General features: G+C 41.8%; 1 protein-coding gene across 1 annotated transcript in view; it reads left to right on the top strand.

Annotated features, from left to right (window-relative positions):
• dysf (dysferlin, limb girdle muscular dystrophy 2B (autosomal recessive)) overlaps positions 1–20,552 on the top strand; it is a 46,847-nt gene that overhangs the window by 24,332 nt on the left and 1,963 nt on the right. The window contains exons 17-39 of the mRNA XM_030754206.1: positions 670–702; positions 978–1,093; positions 1,460–1,573; positions 1,659–1,836; positions 2,301–2,425; positions 2,569–2,675; positions 4,100–4,295; positions 5,338–5,484; positions 5,616–5,747; positions 5,848–6,014; positions 6,324–6,438; positions 6,510–6,615; positions 6,720–6,862; positions 9,169–9,342; positions 10,294–10,378; positions 10,495–10,572; positions 15,261–15,442; positions 15,561–15,701; positions 16,589–16,618; positions 16,719–16,754; positions 18,139–18,180; positions 19,657–19,758; positions 20,060–20,221. Coding sequence (XP_030610066.1) covers positions 670–702; positions 978–1,093; positions 1,460–1,573; positions 1,659–1,836; positions 2,301–2,425; positions 2,569–2,675; positions 4,100–4,295; positions 5,338–5,484; positions 5,616–5,747; positions 5,848–6,014; positions 6,324–6,438; positions 6,510–6,615; positions 6,720–6,862; positions 9,169–9,342; positions 10,294–10,378; positions 10,495–10,572; positions 15,261–15,442; positions 15,561–15,701; positions 16,589–16,618; positions 16,719–16,754; positions 18,139–18,180; positions 19,657–19,758; positions 20,060–20,221 — 2,711 coding nt within the window. The remainder of the gene's footprint in view (positions 1–669; positions 703–977; positions 1,094–1,459; positions 1,574–1,658; positions 1,837–2,300; positions 2,426–2,568; positions 2,676–4,099; positions 4,296–5,337; positions 5,485–5,615; positions 5,748–5,847; positions 6,015–6,323; positions 6,439–6,509; positions 6,616–6,719; positions 6,863–9,168; positions 9,343–10,293; positions 10,379–10,494; positions 10,573–15,260; positions 15,443–15,560; positions 15,702–16,588; positions 16,619–16,718; positions 16,755–18,138; positions 18,181–19,656; positions 19,759–20,059; positions 20,222–20,552) is intronic.

Genomic DNA, 20,552 nt, shown 5'->3' with positions numbered 1-20,552 from the left:
GTAGACTATAATGAGGGGTATGCTTTAGAGCCAATCCTCTGTTCCTGAGTCAGATCCACCTCACTCCTCATGACTCCTGGTTTTTAAAATCCAAGGTGGCAACGGCCATAATGCTCAAGTAAAGGCTTCGAAAGGGGACTTCGCCGTCCGTGGTGGTTGTGTGCATCAGTCAGAAGTGATCCACTCACCTCCATGTTTTTCATCAGCCTTTATCTCCTTTTATTATATTTTCTGTTGCCAGTAACTGTGAGCAATTTCCTGTTTCATGCTGTAAGGCCATCCACCAGATTTCCCTCCAAATCTGACTTAGTGGGTCACACATAAAATGTAGTATCACTGCCACTTCTGGCAGCAATAATCAAAAATTTCTAAAAAAAATTAATTATTGTTGTAAAAAAAAAAAATTAGGGACAAAAATGTACCATCTTTCATCGACTTACTAAAGTTTTTTTTCACAGTATTTTCTGTGAAGTACTGTTTCTGCAGTCATTTTTTTCACAGTTGTCCGCCTTGTTTCAAGTCATACACTTCAAACAAGCTGAGCTGAACTTGCACTGAGTGTTTTGGGTGTTGTGTTTGAGGCTTGAGTTTGAGTTTGAGTGGCGTTCAAAGACATCTGTTTCCTCTCTTTCTGTGATTCTGAACCATCCTTCCTCTCTATGCATTCAGATGACTTGACTCCACGGAGCGTCCACTCTGGCAGTACGTCCACCATCCTCTCTGTAATGCTTTTGTGTGAAAGAGTTCATCAGTCAGTTCCACTGTCTCACTGCGTTGCTGTGATGTCTGTTCTCTTCTCTAAACTCAAATCTGTTTCAATCATGGCTAAATTCTGGAGAAATTTAAAAAAACACCTGATCCTGATTCATCAGTTAAACAGTTTCATTGTATTTCATCATACCTTCTTGATTTTAATCACACTTCTACATCTTGACCCATTCATAATAAAACTTTGTGTCCATTTTCTGTCCTTACAGTTGACGACAGTCTCGGTTTCCTGCCGACGTTTGGCCCGTGTTTTGTCAACCTGTACGGCAGCCCCAGAGAGTTCACCACCTTCAACGACCCCCACGAGGCTCTTAACTTGGGAAAAGTAATTTTTTTTAAATGAGTTCATAGTCTCAGTGGCCAAATCTTAATGAATTCAACATCATGATCATATTGTAAACTGTGGGCCCATTTAAGGGGGACGGGGTTAGGGTATGCTTTTAGGAAGGCCTGGTCTCTATTAGCTGATACCAGGATGGTGCTGCTCAAAATGTTCAGTTCAAGGCTTCACTAACTAAGCAGTGATGCAGCAGTGGCTGTGCCCATATTATACAGTATGTACAGTCTTTGATATCTTTAAATGGGGGTGGTAGACTTGTTGGAGGTGGGGGGGGGGGGCTATCTACACAAAATGGGTAAGTAATGACAAACTGTGACAGTACCAGCCTCTGTCCCTCTTTCTTTCCATCAGGGGGAGGGTGTGGCGTACCGAGGCAGAGTTTTACTGGAACTAAGCACAAAGCTGGTGGACAAGCCGGAGCAGAAAACTGAAGACATCCCGGCAGATGATCTTTTGGTGGTGGAGGTGGGAGAGAAGGAGGACTTGATCTTAGACATGTACATTGATAGATATCCCCCCCGCCTTCACAAACTCTCTCTCCGTCTTGCAGAAGTTTCTGAGGAAGAGGAAGTTCTCGCTCTTTGTTGCGTTTTACTCGGCCACGCTCCTCCAGGACGTTGACGACGCCATCCAGTTTGAAGTCAGCATCGGCAACTACGGCAACAAGTTTGACTACACCTGCCTACCTCTGGCCTCCACCACCCAGTTTAGCAGGGCAGTGTTTGATGGTGAGTCAGAGGTCGAATGTCAGGCTGCAACTGGTGTAATGTCCAGGTGACATTTGGAAGGAGTTTTGCTGTTGTATACAGGCCAGTTTATTCAAGTATAAATATGAGAAACTAAGACGTAGGTACTGATGTACATGGAAATAAACATTTTCAAGATCCTAAGGCATCAAAAAAAAGTTACACTTCCCCGGTGTGTTTAAATGTGATGCCCATGGGCTTGGACGCTTTGGGAATCAGAAAGGGTTGAATGTGCATTTTCACAGAGGGGACCAGCATTTTAGATTTAATCTGCATTGCAGGTGATTTAAAAAATTGTGTTTTTATTCTGTTTATCAATTTCATGCAGAGTATAATTTCAAAGCAGTGATTTAATTGTAATGACAGCAGTGTCCCTAATTCTTACTGTCTATTAAAATGTGTGTGTATGTGTGCGTGTGTGCTTTTTAAATGTGTGTGTGTTCCAGGTTGCCACTACTACTATCTCCCGTGGGGGAATGTTAAGCCGGTAGTCGTCCTCTCTTCAGAGTGGGAGGATATCAAGCCAAGGATTGAGGCTCTCAACATGCTGCTGGCTATCATAGACAGACTGGTGGGCATCCTAATGTGCCTCCATCTGTACTCTGGACTTACTTGAGTTGTAGATTTATTTAGTTTTTAAATATATAAACATTAAAACATGTAAGATGATAGTTGTGTAAACAGAAATTTGTTTCTGTTTTGTTGTGTGTCCAGGAGGTGAACCTGCAGCGGGTGCAGCTGGAAGTGAAGGCAGGCAGCGACCTGGAGGAGGTGGAGCTCAGAGTGGTTGAGCTGCTGGATCAGGTCATCACAGACTGCAGGTAGACAGAGATGACAGGGGTGGCAGAAGTACAGACATTTTTTACTTAAGTAGAAGTACAGATACTCGTGTTAAAAAAACACTGGTAAAAGTTGAAGTACCGATTCACTTACCTAAGTAAAAGTGAAAAAGTACAGGCTCTCAAATATATCAGAGTATAAAAGTAAAGAGCAGCTCTTTGAAGGACATTTCCAACCAGCTATTTTTGTCCAAAACTAACTGCTGAATTTTTTTTTTTTAAATATAACAGTAAAATAATTCTAATGAATGAACTCAGCTTGAACATTTCTTATGCAGAACGTGAGCAGAAAAAAAAGAATTTAAAAAAATATCTCTAATTACATTACAGCGGAGTGACTTTGCCGCCACACCTAAACAGAAAAATGAGTGCAGGCAGGGGCTAAAGTGGGATCTGGCAGGTGGGGGAACCCTAAGGTCAGTTGTAGTGGCTCAGTGTGGGGGAAAGAATCACAGCTCACAATAATTTTATTGATTGCTCAAGTAGATTTTTTTGTATGTGTGTGTGTGTGTGTACAGGCTGCGATCAGCCAACACTGCTGCTCTGAGGTTTACTGCTCTTTGTGGATTTACACAACTGAATTCAACAAGATGTAACGCAGTATTTCACAAACTTTTCAGTCTAGCCTCTCTCCTTCCTCTCCTGTCCTCTTTCCTTCTCCATCTCAGTGAACTTCTCTCTCATTCTGCAACATAAAGACACACTGCAACAAACTGCACACAATTTGTGTGTGTGCTTGTATTGGTTGAGCTGTTACCTGCCACAACATGTTAGTCCATTTATGTTCGCCCTGCCTCTGTAGCACTAGCGAGATGTTGAAGTGCTGCAACCACAACTTACAGACATAAGCAACAAAAATGCAGTTCTGGATCGTTCCGGCCCACTTTTACCCCAGAGTATCACATTATAAATATTTTTGGATTTGGGATTTCTTTAATGTGGTATTGTTCCTTCCCTTTAGGCTCTCATCAGTTTAATATTTGAAGATGTGCAGTGATGTTACTTAAAACTTCCATCAAATGCAGGGAAATGCTTTTTTTATTTCTTAATTTATCATTCAGATTTTAAAGAAAACACTGTAAAATTCTTCTTATGAAAGATTGTTACAGGCTAAATTACCCACAAAAGGACATAAAATGCTTAAAATGATCTCTTTCTTGGCAACTAACTGCATTCAGATGAGTTTATATAAATGCATCAGTCTCAGATTCATAATATTGGCTGTGTAATACATGAATTCTTCAGACTGTTTTTAATGACATTAATTTTTCTGTTTAAAATAGAAAAAAATGATATTTTATAATCCTGCACATGCTGCATGCATCATTATCCCCATGCCTTCACATAGCTGATGTTGCACTTCTCTTCATTTCTTTGTTCCCATCTCTGTCGCTGTCCTTTCCCAGTGAGGAGCTGCCCTCTCTGGACCAGTGGCAGTGCGCGACGCCTCTGGATCGCTCGCTGCGGCACGTTCGAACCCTCCACCTGCAGCAGATCGTCGCGGCGGCGCTGGCTTTAAAACACGGTCAGGAGACGGAGCTCTCCACGGTGCTGGAGCAGGCTGAGGACTGGGCCAACAGACTGAGGATGATGGCTGAGGAGGTGTGTTTTAAATGAATTTCTTCGGTTTAAGTTAGAAACTCTTCGTGTCTGGTGGGCGTAAGAGAACAAAGGAAACTTCTGGAGCTTCAAAAGGTGATAGAAACTTATCAGCAACTGATGTGACAATCAGTGCAGCTTGAGGAGATAATTATATATATTTTTTTTTTGCCTCACTGGTCCAGATGTGTCTTTTAGCTTTGTGTACAACCACCTGACTTTTGTTTGCCTGGATATTCATTAACAATAAATCACTTTCAAACTGTGTCTGCCTGCCTGGTCCAGTGTGTGCTTGGACTCCCCCCTTGGCACAGTATGTGACAAGTTACTACACAATTAAAAAAAAACTGAAGTAATGGTACCATCACAGCACTAACATTTAAAAACAAATGTGCGCTGTAGCGAACCATTCTCCAGAATCCCTTTTGTGATTTCAGCATGTGTAATGGGCCTCATGTTTCACATTCAACACTTTTTTCAGTATTTGTAATAATTTAATGTTGTTATTACTGTGACTCATTTGCTAACAAATTTGGTGATAAGGAGGATGCATCATGGGAAAGAAAATCAGAATTGTCAGTGTTATTAATTATTAGGTTCTTTATTTGTTGGATTTTGTTCACAAGTGAGGGGAGAGGGGAGCAGGAGATTGACAGACCGATCTGAGCTGCGGTTGGAGTGATGCAGACGCTGCACCGGTCTGTCGTGGTGAAGCTGAGCGTAAAAGCAAAGCTGCCAATTTACTGGTTGATCTACATCCCTAAACTCACCCATGGTCATGAGCTTTGGGTAGTGACTGAAAGAATGAGATTGCAGATACAAGCGATAGAAAAGAGCTTCCTCTGAAGGGTGGCTGGGAGCTGCTGCTCCTCCACATCGAAAGGAGCCAGTTGAGGTGGTTTGGTATTTGAAGGGAAACTCCACACTTGTTTAAAGATTAATCAACGTGTGTGTGTGTGTGTGTGTGTGTGGACATTAAATGATCCTTTTAATAAGAAAACTAATGACGACTAATCCCCCTCTTCCCTGTCTTTCTATCGCCCAGCCCCAGAACAGTCTTCCAGACATTGTGATATGGATGCTGCAGGGCGACCGCAGGGTGGCGTACCACCGCATCCCAGCACACACAGTCATCTTCTCCCAGCAGCACTGTGGGAAACACTGCGGCCAGCTGCAGACTGTCTTTCTTAAGGTGCGCACACACAGTCAATTTACATCAGAGGACATCCCACCTCTTACTTTAATCTTTTTATTTATTTATTTTTTAACTTTAATCCGATTCTTTCTCGACATATTGACCGGCTGCATGTGTTTGCTGTACAGCACCCACAGGGTAGCGGCGGAGAAGCCAAGCTTCCCGGTCAGCTGAGGGTCAAAGTTTGGTTTGGATTGGCCGCTGATGTGAAACACTTCAACGAATACACTGAAGGAAAACTGTCTGTCTTTGCTGAGACGGTAAGAAGTCAGCCTTCGAGCAGCTAGGTTTAAGTCTCAAATATTGGCTTTAAAAATGTCAGCCCATGACCCCAGCCTGCCTCTGTCTCTCTATCTGTAGTACGAAAACCAGACTCGGCTTGCTCTGGTGGGCAGCTGGGGAACAACAGGTTTAACCTACCCCAAGTTCAGTGACATCACCGGGAGAGTGAAACTGCCCAAAGAGAGCTTCAAACCCTCACCTGGCTGGACCTGGGCTGGAGACTGGTATATTAGCCCTGAGAAGACGTGAGTCTGTGCCTTTTAAACTTCGACCCTGTCATTGTTCTGTGATTAACAGAATAATGGAATAATAATGTGCATCCTATTCTTGTTTTTCAAAGTCATTAAAGATGTCTGCTGTAGGATTTTTCTACCCTGGAAAAAGAACAGTTTAAAGAAATCATTAAAGGCCCAAAAATTCACATTCATGCCCACGATGGAAACTTCTGACCACAACTGTGGCTGTTTAGTGCTGAATTAAATATGGCAAAGGAAAGTCATTACAAATTGTGGTAATATTTGTGTGTATTTGTTTGTGTGCTGATAATACTTCAGACTGCTGTTTGATGTGGACGCTGGTCACATGACCTTCACAGAGGAGGTGTTTGAAAACCAGATGAGGCTACCAGGCGGCCAGTGGATCGGCATGCCAGAAGGATACACGGATGTGGTACGTGTGAGTGTTTCTGTAGCGTATTGTGGCTTCTTCACCTCAGTTAATCTAAACACTGTCTGTGTCAGAACGGGGAGAAAGCGGTGCCCAAGGACGAGGTCGAGTGCCCTCCTGGTTGGGTGTGGGAGGAGGTGGAGTGGAGTGAGGATCTCAACAGGGCTGTAGATGATCAAGGTATACACACACATATACACATACACACACACACAAAAAAAAAAACACCCCTTTGAATAAGAGAGGGTGAATTAAACTTACTAAGTCATGTTCTGTGTGTTCAGGCTGGGAGTACGGCATCACCATTCCCCCAGATCGTCGTCCCAAGTCGTGGGTGCCGGCAGAGAAGATGTACCACACCAACCGACGGAGACGATGGATACGGATGAGGCGACGAGACCAACAGAAGATGGACGCTCTGAGAAAGGTAGCAAGAGAGAAAGAAAAGAGTCCAACATCAATTTGAACATTATTTACTTTATTTTTTAGATATTTTAAATATGTCCCATATTTAATATGGGACATATTAAAAAAAATGCAAAAGCAGAAATACGTTATTCTGCTTTTTGCTATGAAAATGCAAAAAACCAGCAGAAATTCTAAATTTCAAGGTGTTGCACGAAAGATTACAAGATTCAATGATTTTATTACAATCAAGCAATTAATCAGATTAAAAAAATACATATTGGCTAATTGTGTTTCCCTCCACCTCAAAAAATAGTTTTTTCCTTTTGAACCCCTGTCCACACTTTCTATCAGTTAGCTACTGTTTATTCCATGTGCTGTATATTATTGCTAGGGATGCGCTGATCCGATATTCAGTATCGGTATCGGTCCGATACTGGCCTAAATTACTGAATCGGATATCGGAAAGAAATAAAAAAACGCAATCCGATCCGACCCACATTAGCGGCATTACAGTTTTCGGTCGTCGTCTTCTTCTTGTGGTGCTGCGGTTGAACAAACCAGCTTAGAGCTGCATTACCGCCACCTACTGGAATGGAGTTGGGGATCAGGAGTTAGAAAAAACCCTCCTCAGATTCTATAAAGTTCTGCGTCGCTGAGACGGATTCCCTTTGACACTGAGCGATCATCGCTGACACGTTTTTCCACACCTCCACTGCTCTCTGCTGTGTTTGTGTGTTGTGCTCGCTGTGCTGAGAATTTCAGCAGTTATTTTTTTCTCTACTTCAGCTCCTGGACATACTGCTAGTGATTGTCCGGTACCGGAAGGACCCCTTCCCTGTCAAAATATTTTTGATACTTTAATCCCTGATTAGTGACTAAATATAGACCTGCAGTAGAAACGTATTTAGGAGAATGCTTGTGAATTACAAGATTACGTTCACGCAGCCCCCAGTTTTTCAACATAAACACTGATAACACAACAACAGCAATCAGCTGTTTTATGGGCAGTCTGTCTGCACAAGCACAAAGAGGCGGAGCCGGTGAGCTCAGATGGAGTGGACGAAATGTTTTTCTAGCGTCCAGATTAAACTTTTCCCTCTGTAACCTCCATTAAATCTTTACTGGGAAACAGCTGGAGGTCCTTCATCAATCAGCTGATTAGTAAGTGAAGAAAAGAGATTTTTGTAGCTGCTCCATCCACCCTGTTTGTTTCACACAGGGAAAAACTGCAATACGGAAGTTATTCTGACTGACTGACTGACTGACAAAGTATGCAGACAAAAAAAGTGTTTCTTATCCAGTTACTTGGGTAATCGATGGAATAATCGATAGAATACTCGATTGCTAAAGTAATCAATAGTTGCAGCCCTAATGAAATTTGCAACATACCAGCCAATGCATCACCTTCTCACATAGGAGCAACAGGATTCAGGTGATAGAGCGATTGTTGTAAGTAAAGTTTATTTATATAGTGCTTTACACAGACAAAAAGTCACAAAGTGCTGTACAATAATCAAAACACAATATCAAAAAAACCCCCAAAAAACAGATAAAACACCATGTTAAAACATAACATTACCATATTAAAAGAAAAAGAATAAAAATAAAGTCAACAGAAAGCCTGGTTAAACAGAAAAGTTTTCAGCTGTTTTTTAAAAGATGCCACAGAGTCAGCTAAATGGAGCTGGAGTGGTAAACAGTTCCAGAGCTTTGGCACCACTGCCTGAAAAGCTCTGCCCCCCTGGTCCTTAGTCTTGTATGTGGGACAACTAAAAGATTTCAATTTTGTTGTGTGAGAGACTGTTGACTTGCGTAAAATTGATCCAGGCATTTAAAAACAATTTTTAAAAATAATAATACAAAAAAGATCGGATTTATATCAGTATCGGCGATATCCAAATGTAAAATATCGGTATCGGTATTGGGCAGAAAAAAAGTGGTATCGTGCCATCCCTAGTTATTGCATGTTTTTTTTCTCCACAGAATGCTGAACGTGTCTCTGACCAAAAATATCAAACCAGCACGCTTTCACTGAATTGATAAATATAATGAAAAGAAGTGATTAAGAGGAGTCAAAAAATGCCTTTTTTTTTTTTTTTACCCTGACAGCCAAAAAATCTGGATTAATAATCTTTCCTTAGCTGGGTTAGAAAATAAAAATTAACAGCTGAAGTTTCCCAGGACAACCACTAGATGGCGACCAAGTTGCACAAATGAACAGCGGAAACTTCAGCTTTCAGCATCTCTTCAGCCTTTCATCCCTCATGTCTTTATATTTTCTTTTTCTTTTTTTAAGATGAATAACATTCATGTTCCTGCTCACAGCAGCGTCCCGACGAGACTGAGAGGGAGGGCTGGGAGTACGCCTCGCTGTTCGGCTGGAGGTTCCACCTGAAGCCCAGGAAGACGGACAGCTTCAGGAGGCGCAGGTGGAGGCACCGCATGGAGCCGCTGGAGAAGACGGGGCCGGCAGCCATCTTTGCTCTGGAGTGTTCTCTGGTGAGGGAGTGGCCAAAATTATGCAGACACCTAAACTCATACCCATGTGTTTTGGTTTAATGTGTCGTTCTATAACAGCTACTGCTCTCTGAAAAATCTCACCCTAAGATTTTGAAGGCTGCCTGCAGGGATGCACTCCCATTAGGTCATTTTCCACCACAGGAACTATCAGTTAGTTTCTGGTTGATCCAACCCAGACCTGTAGGACTTCTTTCAAATCTGCTCTCGGGGAAAAAAAAAAAAAAGTACTCACTCTGGAGTGTGAACCCCTGAAAACTCCTGGATAGGGGTCGATGCTGATTGATTACACTTTTGGAGGACAACCGCACAAGCACCATTTTTAAAAACCAAGGCAAGCTCACAAATGAAGAACAGCAGGACAAATGGAAAAAAGAAAAACAAAAGGTGGAAACAGACTGATGAGCAAAAGCAAAGCGACATGGACAGCCAAATAGTCACTGCAGAGTTTTCTTAGGAATCCTTTTAGCACCCCAAAATTGTTCCCTAGAGAAATATTTCCAGGTATTTTGGATGAGAAGAAGCCATTTAAGGCCATTTAAGTTGGGCAGTTATAATCTGGACTGAGTTGAGGTCAGGGATCTATGCAGGCCAGTCAAGTTCACTCAGATCAAACTTGGAATTCATTTTGTAACAGGCCTGACTTTGTGCTTTAGCATCGGTATTTGGAGACAAACCTGTCTGCTGTAACGTCAGCAGTTTCTTTCAGTGGATCTGAGACAACTAAACCATCAAAGAGTAGTCCAGACAGAATTAACTGTGGTGGAAAGATGTGATTTGACGTATACAGAAAAAGTTAAGTAGCAGAATCTTTTATTTTGAAAGGGCATACATGAAGCAAGCACTCTGTTGTGCTTGTGGAAGTTCAGAGTTTTTTGTTATTTTTTTTTAATGTGATCTTCATCTTACTGCTCCCCTCCTCTTCCTCCACAGAGCAGTATAGAGGACAAGAATGAAGACAAGTCAGTAACAACCACGTTTGGAGTCAACAGGCCTACCATTTCCTGTTTCTTTGACCGTAAGACAGCTTCCTTTTTCCTCCCTTTCTTTCCCTTCCCTATTTTATCTGTATAATGATGTGTGTGCATGTCTATCTTTGTGTGCTTGTGTGTGTGTGTGTATATATATATACAGGTGGCACTCGCTACCATCTGCGCTGCTACCTGTATCAAGCCAGAGACCTGCTGGCGATGGACAAAGACAGCTTCTCAGGTACTGCACACAGACTCCTTTAAAATCATATTAATGTATTCCAATCTCATAGCTGTCGTGCATCATCAGTCATGCTGGGAACTTGCACCACCTGTGTTTTTCCCTTTATTACAATAAAAACAGCCAAATCCATGTGTATTTACAGTTCATTATACGAGCTGGATTTTTGCGCAGCCCTATAGTGCGACACTGTCTGGGAAGAAATTAGGGTTGTTGTGATTATGGGAGTCCGTTGAGATTGCTGCGCACGAATTTTAACACTCTCAAAACATAAAGCCAAAAACTGTGTTACTATATTTACACATACAGGACAGTACAGAGGTTCAAGGCAATGAAGGTTTAGTGTGTTTCACTTCAGTGTTTTGGTACTTATGAACAAAAACAGACACAAACAGCACCTGATGACTTGCTGACTCCTTGTTCAGGGGAGGCTGATTTTTATCCACTCACTGACCACTTCATTAGGTACACCTGTTCATCTGCTTCTTAACACAAATATCTAATCAGCCAATCACATGGCACCAAATCAGTGCATTTAGGGCTTGTAGACATGAAGTTCAAACTGAGCATCAGAATGGGGGGAAAAAAGGTGCTTTAAGGGACTTTGAACAACCACATCGCTTCAGGCTGATCTAAAATCTGAAATCACAACCCCTCGAACCCTGAAGCAGATGGCATGTAGTAGCAGAAGACCATCTGTACCGCGTGCCACTCCGGGTGCAGCTAACTGAGGCTACAGTTCACATGGGCTCACCAAAATTGGAGAAAACATTGATTTGATGAGTTATGGTTTCTGCTCCAACATTCGATGGTAGGGTCAGAATTTGCCTGCTTTGAGATTAAGATTGCTCCTGCTGGTGCTAGTTTAATGGTGCGGGGCCCAAAGGGTTTCTTGGTACACTTTGGGCCCCAACAGAGAATCATTGCATCCCATTATCAGAATTGTTGCTGATAATGTCCGTCCCTTTATGCCCACAGTGTACCCACCTACTGATGTCTGCTTCCAGCAGATAACTTTTTGCTGTACATTTCACTCCCATTATTCAGGCGGGTTAATAAAGAAAAGAGGGCCTTTTTCAGTGTTGTCCACTTTGCCTTTAAAATTGTGAAGCTCAGTACTAATTAAAATGTGAACATGTTTTTCTGGCAGTAGAAAAGTTTGTGTTAAGATGTTACACAAACCAACTAAACCTGCTGAACAACAAATAGCAGACAGACAGAGTTAGTAGCACTAAGAACAGCTAGCAGCTGGAGAAAATGACAAACACAGACGTAGAAAGAAAGCAAATATTAAATAAACTGTACATTCATCAGGCAGTCAAAAACATGTATCTGCTGCCCCCGTGTGGACAAAAAATCATTTGCAAGTTAACCTCCTAAGACCCTGCTTAGACCCTCACATGCTGGCTTTGCTGCACCTTGTAATTCATTATACTCAGTAGTGTTTTATGCTTTGTTAAGCCATGTTGACTTTGTTATGTGCTGTAAAATAAACCCATTATCTCCATCTGAGGACTTTTTTTTTTTTAACAAATGCATTTTAAAACCATGCAACAAAATACAGCTTCCCTAACCCTATGGGACATAAATATAAAGAAGCTTTAATATGAAGCACATTAAATCCATGCCAGACTTCTGTATGGAAAGAAAAAGAGAGAGCGAGAGGTGGAGGTGCTGACTTAATTCAAAAGCATCTTGGATTATAATTGAGTTTGACGTTACGGCACTGCAGAGGGAAGCAGCAGCATGCGCAGAGAACAGAGAGGGCAAAAAAAAACAGAACACGTTTCTCTTTAATTCAGAGAGGTCACGGTAACTACGACTGCTGCGAGCCTGTGTTAATCAGAGCCCCACCGCAGACTCGCATGTGAAAACAGAAGGACGGACGGACAGATGGAGGGGGAGAGAAATGATAGATGAGAGGTGGTTTAAAGAGAGGCTTAGAAAGAAAGCAGCTCAGAGAGCATCCTGGCCACAGAGTGAAATGATGAATCGCTGTCACTCTCCTTCACTCGGCCTCCTTAGCGCGCACACACCCACACAGTGCAATGGATGAGTAGAGTTGATGGATGGGCTTCACTTGTGCGTTAATCTTGTGTAACATGGCGTCTGGGCGCCCGTGATTAAAGACACTGAGGCCTTTCTTGTTTTCTCTTTTTCCTTCTGTCTGTCGTCTTTTTGTCTGACTGACTTTCATCTTTTGTCTGTTTCTTTCTGCTTTTCCTGCACATCTGTCTTTTCTCGCTTCTCTTCATAGCGCTCCCTTTGCCGTCTGCCTCTGTTTGCTGCGTTCAGCCTGCACGGGTGCAGCTCGTAGACGCGTATATCGGCTATTTAGTGCAAAGAAACTAGTATAATTTCACTGACCAAAACTGAAGCACCTGGAATTCTTGCAAGCTGTAAGCTATATTATTTGTCAGATAGTCCATTAAAAAGCTCCAAAAGGCACCAATGGGTCCAGCTCAGTGTCTGGATGTTAAAGGCCCTTCAGCAGTATTTGTGTAATTACTCTCACATCCAGAAGACAGAGGCAAAAGTTAAACAGCGCAGGTTTAACTGCCCTGAAGCTCTTTGGTTTCTGTTCTGACAGAGTATTTTGTAAGGCTCTGTCCCCTCATAATGCAGAGCTAAAGTCATGCAGAACATTTGTACAGTTTAGTTTAATTAATTGCATTCATTTTTATTTCATTTTTTAAAAGTCATCTTTGCTCCTTTAAACTGTATTTTTATCTTAGATCTAAATCTTCTTCAGAGGTAGCTCTTTCCTCCCGTCTTTTTCTCACTCCTTTTTCTTTCCACCGTTCTCCTCCTTTCCTCCTCCTTTTTTCCCAGTCTTCATTGTGCTTATGTCTCTGTGGCTCCCTCGGGTCCTGACTACTGCTGCTTCCCCTACACACACACACACACACACACACACACACACACACACACACACACACACACACACACACACACACACACACACACACACACACACACACACACAGACTTACATAACCCCCCGGGGCAGTTTGTATTGCTGTTTTTATGAGCTAATGGGATGTTGGAAATGGACGGTAATTAAATGGGTCACCATGGGTGGTGTGTGTGTGTGTGTGTGTGTGTGTGTGTTAGATATGGGGTTAATTGAGGGCTGGTGGGAAAATGCATCTTAACTTCTGTTTACTCCAATGCTAACGGCTCCACAGAGACTCTTTAGCCGGCCTGAAACAACAAACTCCTCAGTCTGTGTAACTGTACATAGGCTGCATGTGTTTAATTCAAAGCTGTGTGTGTGTGTGTTTAACATGGAGGAGAGCGGTTTTGACCTGGAATAACAAACTTCCCAGAGCGGCGTTCCCAGCCCTCTGTCTCGAGCTTGGCATTCCCAAGCTGCTGATGTCACTGCAGGACACCAGGACAGTTTGGACATGATTGTGCATAAGTTTGTACTGCTGTGCTTGTGAGGACCCTCTTTAAATGCATTCAGCATGTTCAACAATAACCTTGTCCTCTATTTTGCAAATTAGGACAGCAAAAGCTCTTAAGTGACTACTGAAAGCTTCACCCAGAAGATGTTACAAGCATTTAACTTTAATTTTATTTTGGCAGTGAAGTTATAGTTGTACCCACTGTGAAAAATTTAAACTACCATCTCTGCCTGTATGTTTTGTCTCTCTGAGAAGCTACATTATGTTTTATTCTCTGTAACTGTGAGTAACATATCTGTTTGATAATGCTTGACTAAGAGATGCATTCTTAAAAATTTTCAACATCCATCAATCTACGATCAAAATGAGAAATACATTCTTTAGATAAGAGCTTTAAATTTTCAGCTATTTAGTGGACATCTCACTTTTATATGGGATCATTGTTGGTTACACTTGGCAGCGAGTGAGATCAAGAAATGATCATAACATTTTACATTTGGTAGCTTATGGAGGCAGGTTGCCGATCTGGTGGAACTGTGATGCAGCTGGCAGGTTCCTGCATTTCAAACATAGTCCCGCTTTGGAGTGGGAGGAGTTCAGTGAGCCTGTGGAACAAGACTTTCGGTTGGCCTTGGTGCAGTTTTGGTAAACCTCAGGTGATTCAGGAGGGAGAAAGCGTTCAGAAGTGCTGCTGATCTCAACTGAGCATATAGTCAGACAGTGGAAGGAATGCTTCAAAGATCTCCTGAACTCCACTAGCACGTCCTCTGTAGAGGAAGCAGGGTCTGGGGATGAGAGGGACGAATCACCCGTGACTCTGGTTTAGGCAGTAAATTAAAACGTGACTCTGAGGTAGTAAGAAAATTGTCCAGTGTCCGGGCCCCTGGGTTAGATGAGATTTGCCCTGAGTGTTGTGGGGCTGCCCTGGTTGATGCACCTCTGCAGCATTGGGTGGAGGTCTGGGGCAGTGCCTCTGGATTTGCAAACTGGTGGTAGTGGTGCCTTAAATGGTTCTTCTCTTGACCTGGATCCAAAGAAGCAGCAGAAGATGGATGGAAGGAACTGTGATGCCAAAAGCTCTTAGAACATTTCAGAATATCTGTCATAGATAAAGGAAACAATATAGGTTAAGTAAACAAAAATAGAGCCATTAAAAAGAAGTAGTCCTTTATAAAATATAATTAAGTCATAAATGACCCCACTCTGCCAATCATATGTGCTCACTGGACACCAATTTTAAACCAGCGAAAATTAAAGCAAGAGTGTTTTCCTCTCCAGACCCCTACGCCATCGTATCGTTCCTGCACCAGTCCCAGAAGACGGTGACGGTGCGTAACACTCTCAATCCCACCTGGGACCAGACACTCATCTTCTATGAGGTGGAGATTTTTGGCGACCCCGAGGTCACGGTGGCCAATCCTCCCAATATTGTGGTGGAACTCTACGATCAGGACACATACGTGAGAGTTCAAGTTTCATGAAAACAGTTTGGAAGTGTCCGAACATCTATTTGCTTTTCTGTATTAATACAACACAGGCAAAACAAACATATGCTTGTGTTGTATGATCATTCTCCAGGGAGCTGATGAGTTCATGGGCCGCTGTGTGTGCCAGCCCTCACTGACTCGCTCGCCACGCCTGGCCTGGTTCCCGATTCGCAGGGGGAACAAGAACGCCGGCGAGCTGCTGGCTGCCTTCGAGCTCATAGGCAGAGAAAAGGTCAGAGGTCAACTTTACACTTTAAACTTCTGGTCCTTTTCCTCCTTGTCATATTCAAAGGAGAAAAAGACAAACTAAAATGCATGTTGTGTTGATTTGGGTGCATCAGTCTGTGAGGGTGAGGTGATTAAGGCCTCTTTCCCACCAACAGAGTTCCGGAGCCCGTGCCGTAATTTGAACCGTTAGGCGGGTTTTCCACCGCCGAAACACTCTGTGCTCGGCCGAAAAACGGGTTCAATTCCGGCCCCGCAAGCTAGCTGGTCTCGAACCACGAACTCGTGACGAAAGCGGCAGAAGGGCGTGACTCTGCCGACTCAACATCAAGTTTTCTACCATATTACATGTGTATTACATGAGAAAAGCGAAGCGATTTTCACGGCTGTGAATTAGGTTGGGCTCTAAGGCTGAACTTGCTGCTTTGTATCAGTTCATATCACAGATAAAAGGACACAAAGTGCGTACTTGTCGTCTTGCTCTAATCGCTGTCTGTGTTTCCCCTCTGTGCTGCACACAGATGCTGCAGTAGTTTGGTTTGGGCCGTAAAACGTATTTGCAGCACAAGAAAGGGGAGCGTGTTCTCCCACGTTTGTGACCTTCGGCTTCCGTGTCCAGACGAGGACCCGCCCACGCTCATATGTAAAGGAGCAGTTCACAGAAACGCGGTGGGAACGCGGGCCCGTTCTTAAGCGTTTCGCCGGTTCATTGGGGACAGCACGAGCATTGGCATGTGGACCGGTTCCTCTGCGGTGGGAAAGTAGCATAAGTGTGTAAATATGGGGTAAATTTAGCATAAGCACAAATTATGTGGTCTAGCAGCTCCACTAAATAACTAGATTAAAATGTAAACTATTCTTGCATTTCATTTGATTTCATTGTTATTCCAACAGCCGTCACTTCACCATATTCCAGGTCAAGAGGTAAGTTTAACTCTGGTTTTTTTTTTTTTTCCCACTCGTTGTTGGATTTTTGTCTTTTCCGTTTACATTTGAAAAATAACTTATGTCGTGTCACCTACAGGGAGATATCCTGACCTCCACCCACGTCTTAGACGAGGTAAATCCACACCAGGAGATGCAGCATTTTCCCCCAAAATCTAAATGTTTGTTAGTATATATGACTGAAAAGGTTGGAATATACCATGCACTATCAAAGTCAGAGAGAAATGAGTAAATATTTATAAAAATTCTTTAAAAAGTACTGTTTTGCCATTTTCACCAGTAAATATTATATATTATTATATTTTGTATTTATATTTATGTCAGTATAATTATCTGGTATTATCTTTTATTATTATCTGGTGGTGCTAATGCTGACAGTTCAAAACTAGAGCCAAACCGATATATTGGCAGGGCCTATATTAGCTGATATACACTGTATTGCCAAAAGTATTCACTCATCTACCTTCACATGCATATGAATTTGAGTTACATCCCATTCTTAATCCAGAGGGTTTAATGTGATGTTGGCCCACCCTTTGCAGCTATAACAGCTTCAACTCTTCTCGGAAGGCTTTCCACAAGGTTTAGGAGTGTTTATGGAAATTTTTAACCATTCTTCCAGAAGCACATTTGTGAGGTCAGACACTTATGTTGGACAAGAAGGCCTGGCTCACAGTCTCCACTCTAATTTATCCCAAAGGTGTTCTGTCAGGTTGAGGTCAGGACTCTGTGCAGGCCGGTCAAGTTCTTCCACACCAAACTCGCTCATTCATGTCTTTATGGACCTGCTTTGTGCACTGGTGTGCAGTCATGTTGGAACAGGAAGGGGCCATCCCCAAACTGTTCCCACTAAGTTGGGAGCATGAAATTGTCCCTTCATGAGTGGACTTGTTGCACAGGTGGCATCCTATCACAGTAGCACGCTGGGATTCACTGAGCTCCTGAGAGCGACCCATTCTTCCCCAAATGTTTAGGTGGTTGGTTTTATACTTGGCCAAGAAAGTGATTGGAACACCTGAGTTCAATGATTTGGGTGAGCGAATACTTTTGGCAATATAGTGAATCAGTGTCAGCATTTATAACAGCTGATAAATCATAAATAACTGCACCTAACAAATGCTTTGTGTATCTGATATATCAGATTAAATTCACCAAATATTGTTATTGGTACTGGACTTAAAAATCCCGTATTAGTCGGCTCTATTTAAATGACAAAACCAAAGGGTAATATGACGGCTCCTGTCTTCTAATCTATGGTAAGGAGGGCCAGTATGTCTTTTTGCAACCAGGGGATTTACTAGCCTGGCTGATAGAATTAACTCAGGTTGAGGGCACTTCTGCATTGACTTAATTTCAAATACATTAATCTTTTATACAGTCTGTCTTCCAAATCTGTGAAAAACACCTTACATTTTACAGCATATTTGAGCAGTTACAACTTCTTTGATTTATCTTTTTTGCTGAAATCTTTTCTTTTTTCTTCATTGCGACTTCCTCAGCTGATGTTTCCAGGATACCTCGTGGAAAACCTGCAGCAATGGGTACAATATAGAAACACAAGTCAAACCCATCCATGGTCATCCCATTTGATATCTCTGTCCGTTAACTGCACACACCGATAACTTTATCTTATGTGCATGTTAAACACCGGCCCTCGTAGAAGCTCATCTTTATCTGCTCATTTTTGATCAACTGTATTCTTTTTGTCAAATAACACAATGTGGTTTATTGTTGTACGTTCTGGAGATGTGTATGGAAGTCCAAAGACGACAGATTTTACATTTTAATTTCTTACTGGATCTCAAGAAAGTTTCAGTTTTGCAAGATCCCAGACTAAATATTATTATTATTTTATTATTATTATTATTATTATTATTATTATTATTATTATTATTATTATTATTAGTGAGTTCAGCTTACAGTTATGGCTGTTTTATCATCTTTAAAAGGGTTTAAAGGTGATAAAATAAAGCTGTAATTATTATGTTTTTATCATTTTAATCATAGAAGAAGTGTTTTGTGATCGCAGAAAGACAAAACACATTATATCAAAATCAAATTATAGTGCTGGTACTATAATTATGCCACTTTTTTAAGAAAACATCCTGTAGCTTAGAGGGAGAAATATCTGCTGATGTCGTCTTTAGCCTTCAACAGATTTTTTGTAGCTGCAAAAATATTTTGGCCTATTATGCATTTTAATTGCATCCTAATATTACATATATTTGGATTATACAGTTTATGCATTTGCAACATAGGAAATGTAATGTGTTGCATATTTTTCAGTCAGACTTAAAATTGAAAAGTAATTGTAATGCATTTTAAATGCATACAAATTGTTTTATGTGTTTCACACAATTTGGGCCTAAAGGCGTGTCATGTTTACCACATTACTTTTGCATTAAAAACATGTAAATTAAATTAATGGAACATTTATATGCAGATATATGCAAATACATAATAGGCAAAAATAGATTGAGTGTTGCTTGTTTTAAAATACCATTTGATGCTCTTTTTTTTTTTTTTTTAATTTTAGTATTTTAGTTAATATTTGTGTGGTATTAACACTCTAAAACATGTTGGATATGCTCATGCTAAACATTGTCATTTACCATTTCTTTATGTTCGTTTCCATGCAACAAGATTTGCCTGGCAGTAAACAGCATGGCAAGGTGTCTAGTTTCTTTTTGTGCATTCGTGTGCTCGTCGGATGGTCCCAATTTCCGACCAGGAAATTCCTCCTCTGAATTTGGTGTTTTCATGTGTTCCTAGATCCTAAAAATGTGGAAAGAGCAAAAACACAAACAAATGAATCAAACCATTACTTTCATCTGCTAAGTTTTTGCATAATATGTCCACAACTCACCAAATCATAGACCAAATTTCATGGCTGTCCTGAGCGGAGGGACCTTTAGAGTGAAATTTGCCAATCAGGAACACTGTACATGAAATGCACAATTTCTTACCCGGTGATGACCTGTCTTTGACCTTCCACTGTCCTGGATCCATTGTCACAGCCGGAGGAGTCTGACCTTCCATACCCACCACCTCAGAGAGAGCCAAATGTCTTCATGATTCCTCAGGGAATCAAACCTGTTCTGCAGAGAACCGCCATCGAGGTATTGCTAAGATCTGCTCGAACTTCTCTGTTTCACTCCCACCACTTTCCTGGGAGCTGAAAACCAGTTAAAATTAGCAGTGAAAGATACTCAGGCAAGAGTTTGAAATTGTTTTTTAGTTATTATTATTATTATTATTATTATTATTATTATTATTAATAAACATCTTTAAACTGTTGGTTGGGGGGGGGGGGGAGCTACTTCACTTTGCTTCTCTACATTTTTCAATATTTAGCAGCATTTTGACAGTAAGTCTAAAAATGAACACACCTGATTAACTGTTTCTGTGTCCTTCTGTCAGATCTTAGCCTGGGGCGTTCGGAACCTGAAGAGCTTCCAGCTGGCCAGCGTTACCTCCCCCAGCCTGCAGGTGGAGTGTGGAGGCAGCATGCTCCAGAGCTGCGTCATCCGCAGTGTAAAGAAGAAGCCCAACTTTGACGTTAACACGCTCCTCCTTGATGTGGTAAGATATGCTGTACTGTACTTAAACACACAGAGTAATCAGTGCAAATGGGCCCACAGCTTCCATGGCTAAAGAGAGCTCTGCTGTGATGTGGTTTGTGTCACTCATTTATCTTCATCAGTGAAGCCACAATAATGGCAGAGGAGAGGATGACTTTTCCTTCTCTTTTTCCAAGAAAATTTACAGTCTCTTGGTATGTTGCAGCAGCTTTTTTTTTTCTTTCACAAAAGTGAACATTTCCATAGATCAGAGTTATAAAAATGCAGTGGGGGGGACTTCTCCCATGGCTATCAACATATGCATTACTAATGCACAATGAATGCAGAGTGGA

This window comes from Archocentrus centrarchus, chromosome 18 (assembly GCF_007364275.1).
Source record: "Archocentrus centrarchus isolate MPI-CPG fArcCen1 chromosome 18, fArcCen1, whole genome shotgun sequence".
Classification (NCBI taxonomy): domain Eukaryota; kingdom Metazoa; phylum Chordata; class Actinopteri; order Cichliformes; family Cichlidae; genus Archocentrus; species Archocentrus centrarchus.
This window is presented reverse-complemented; position numbering and strand designations above follow the sequence as displayed.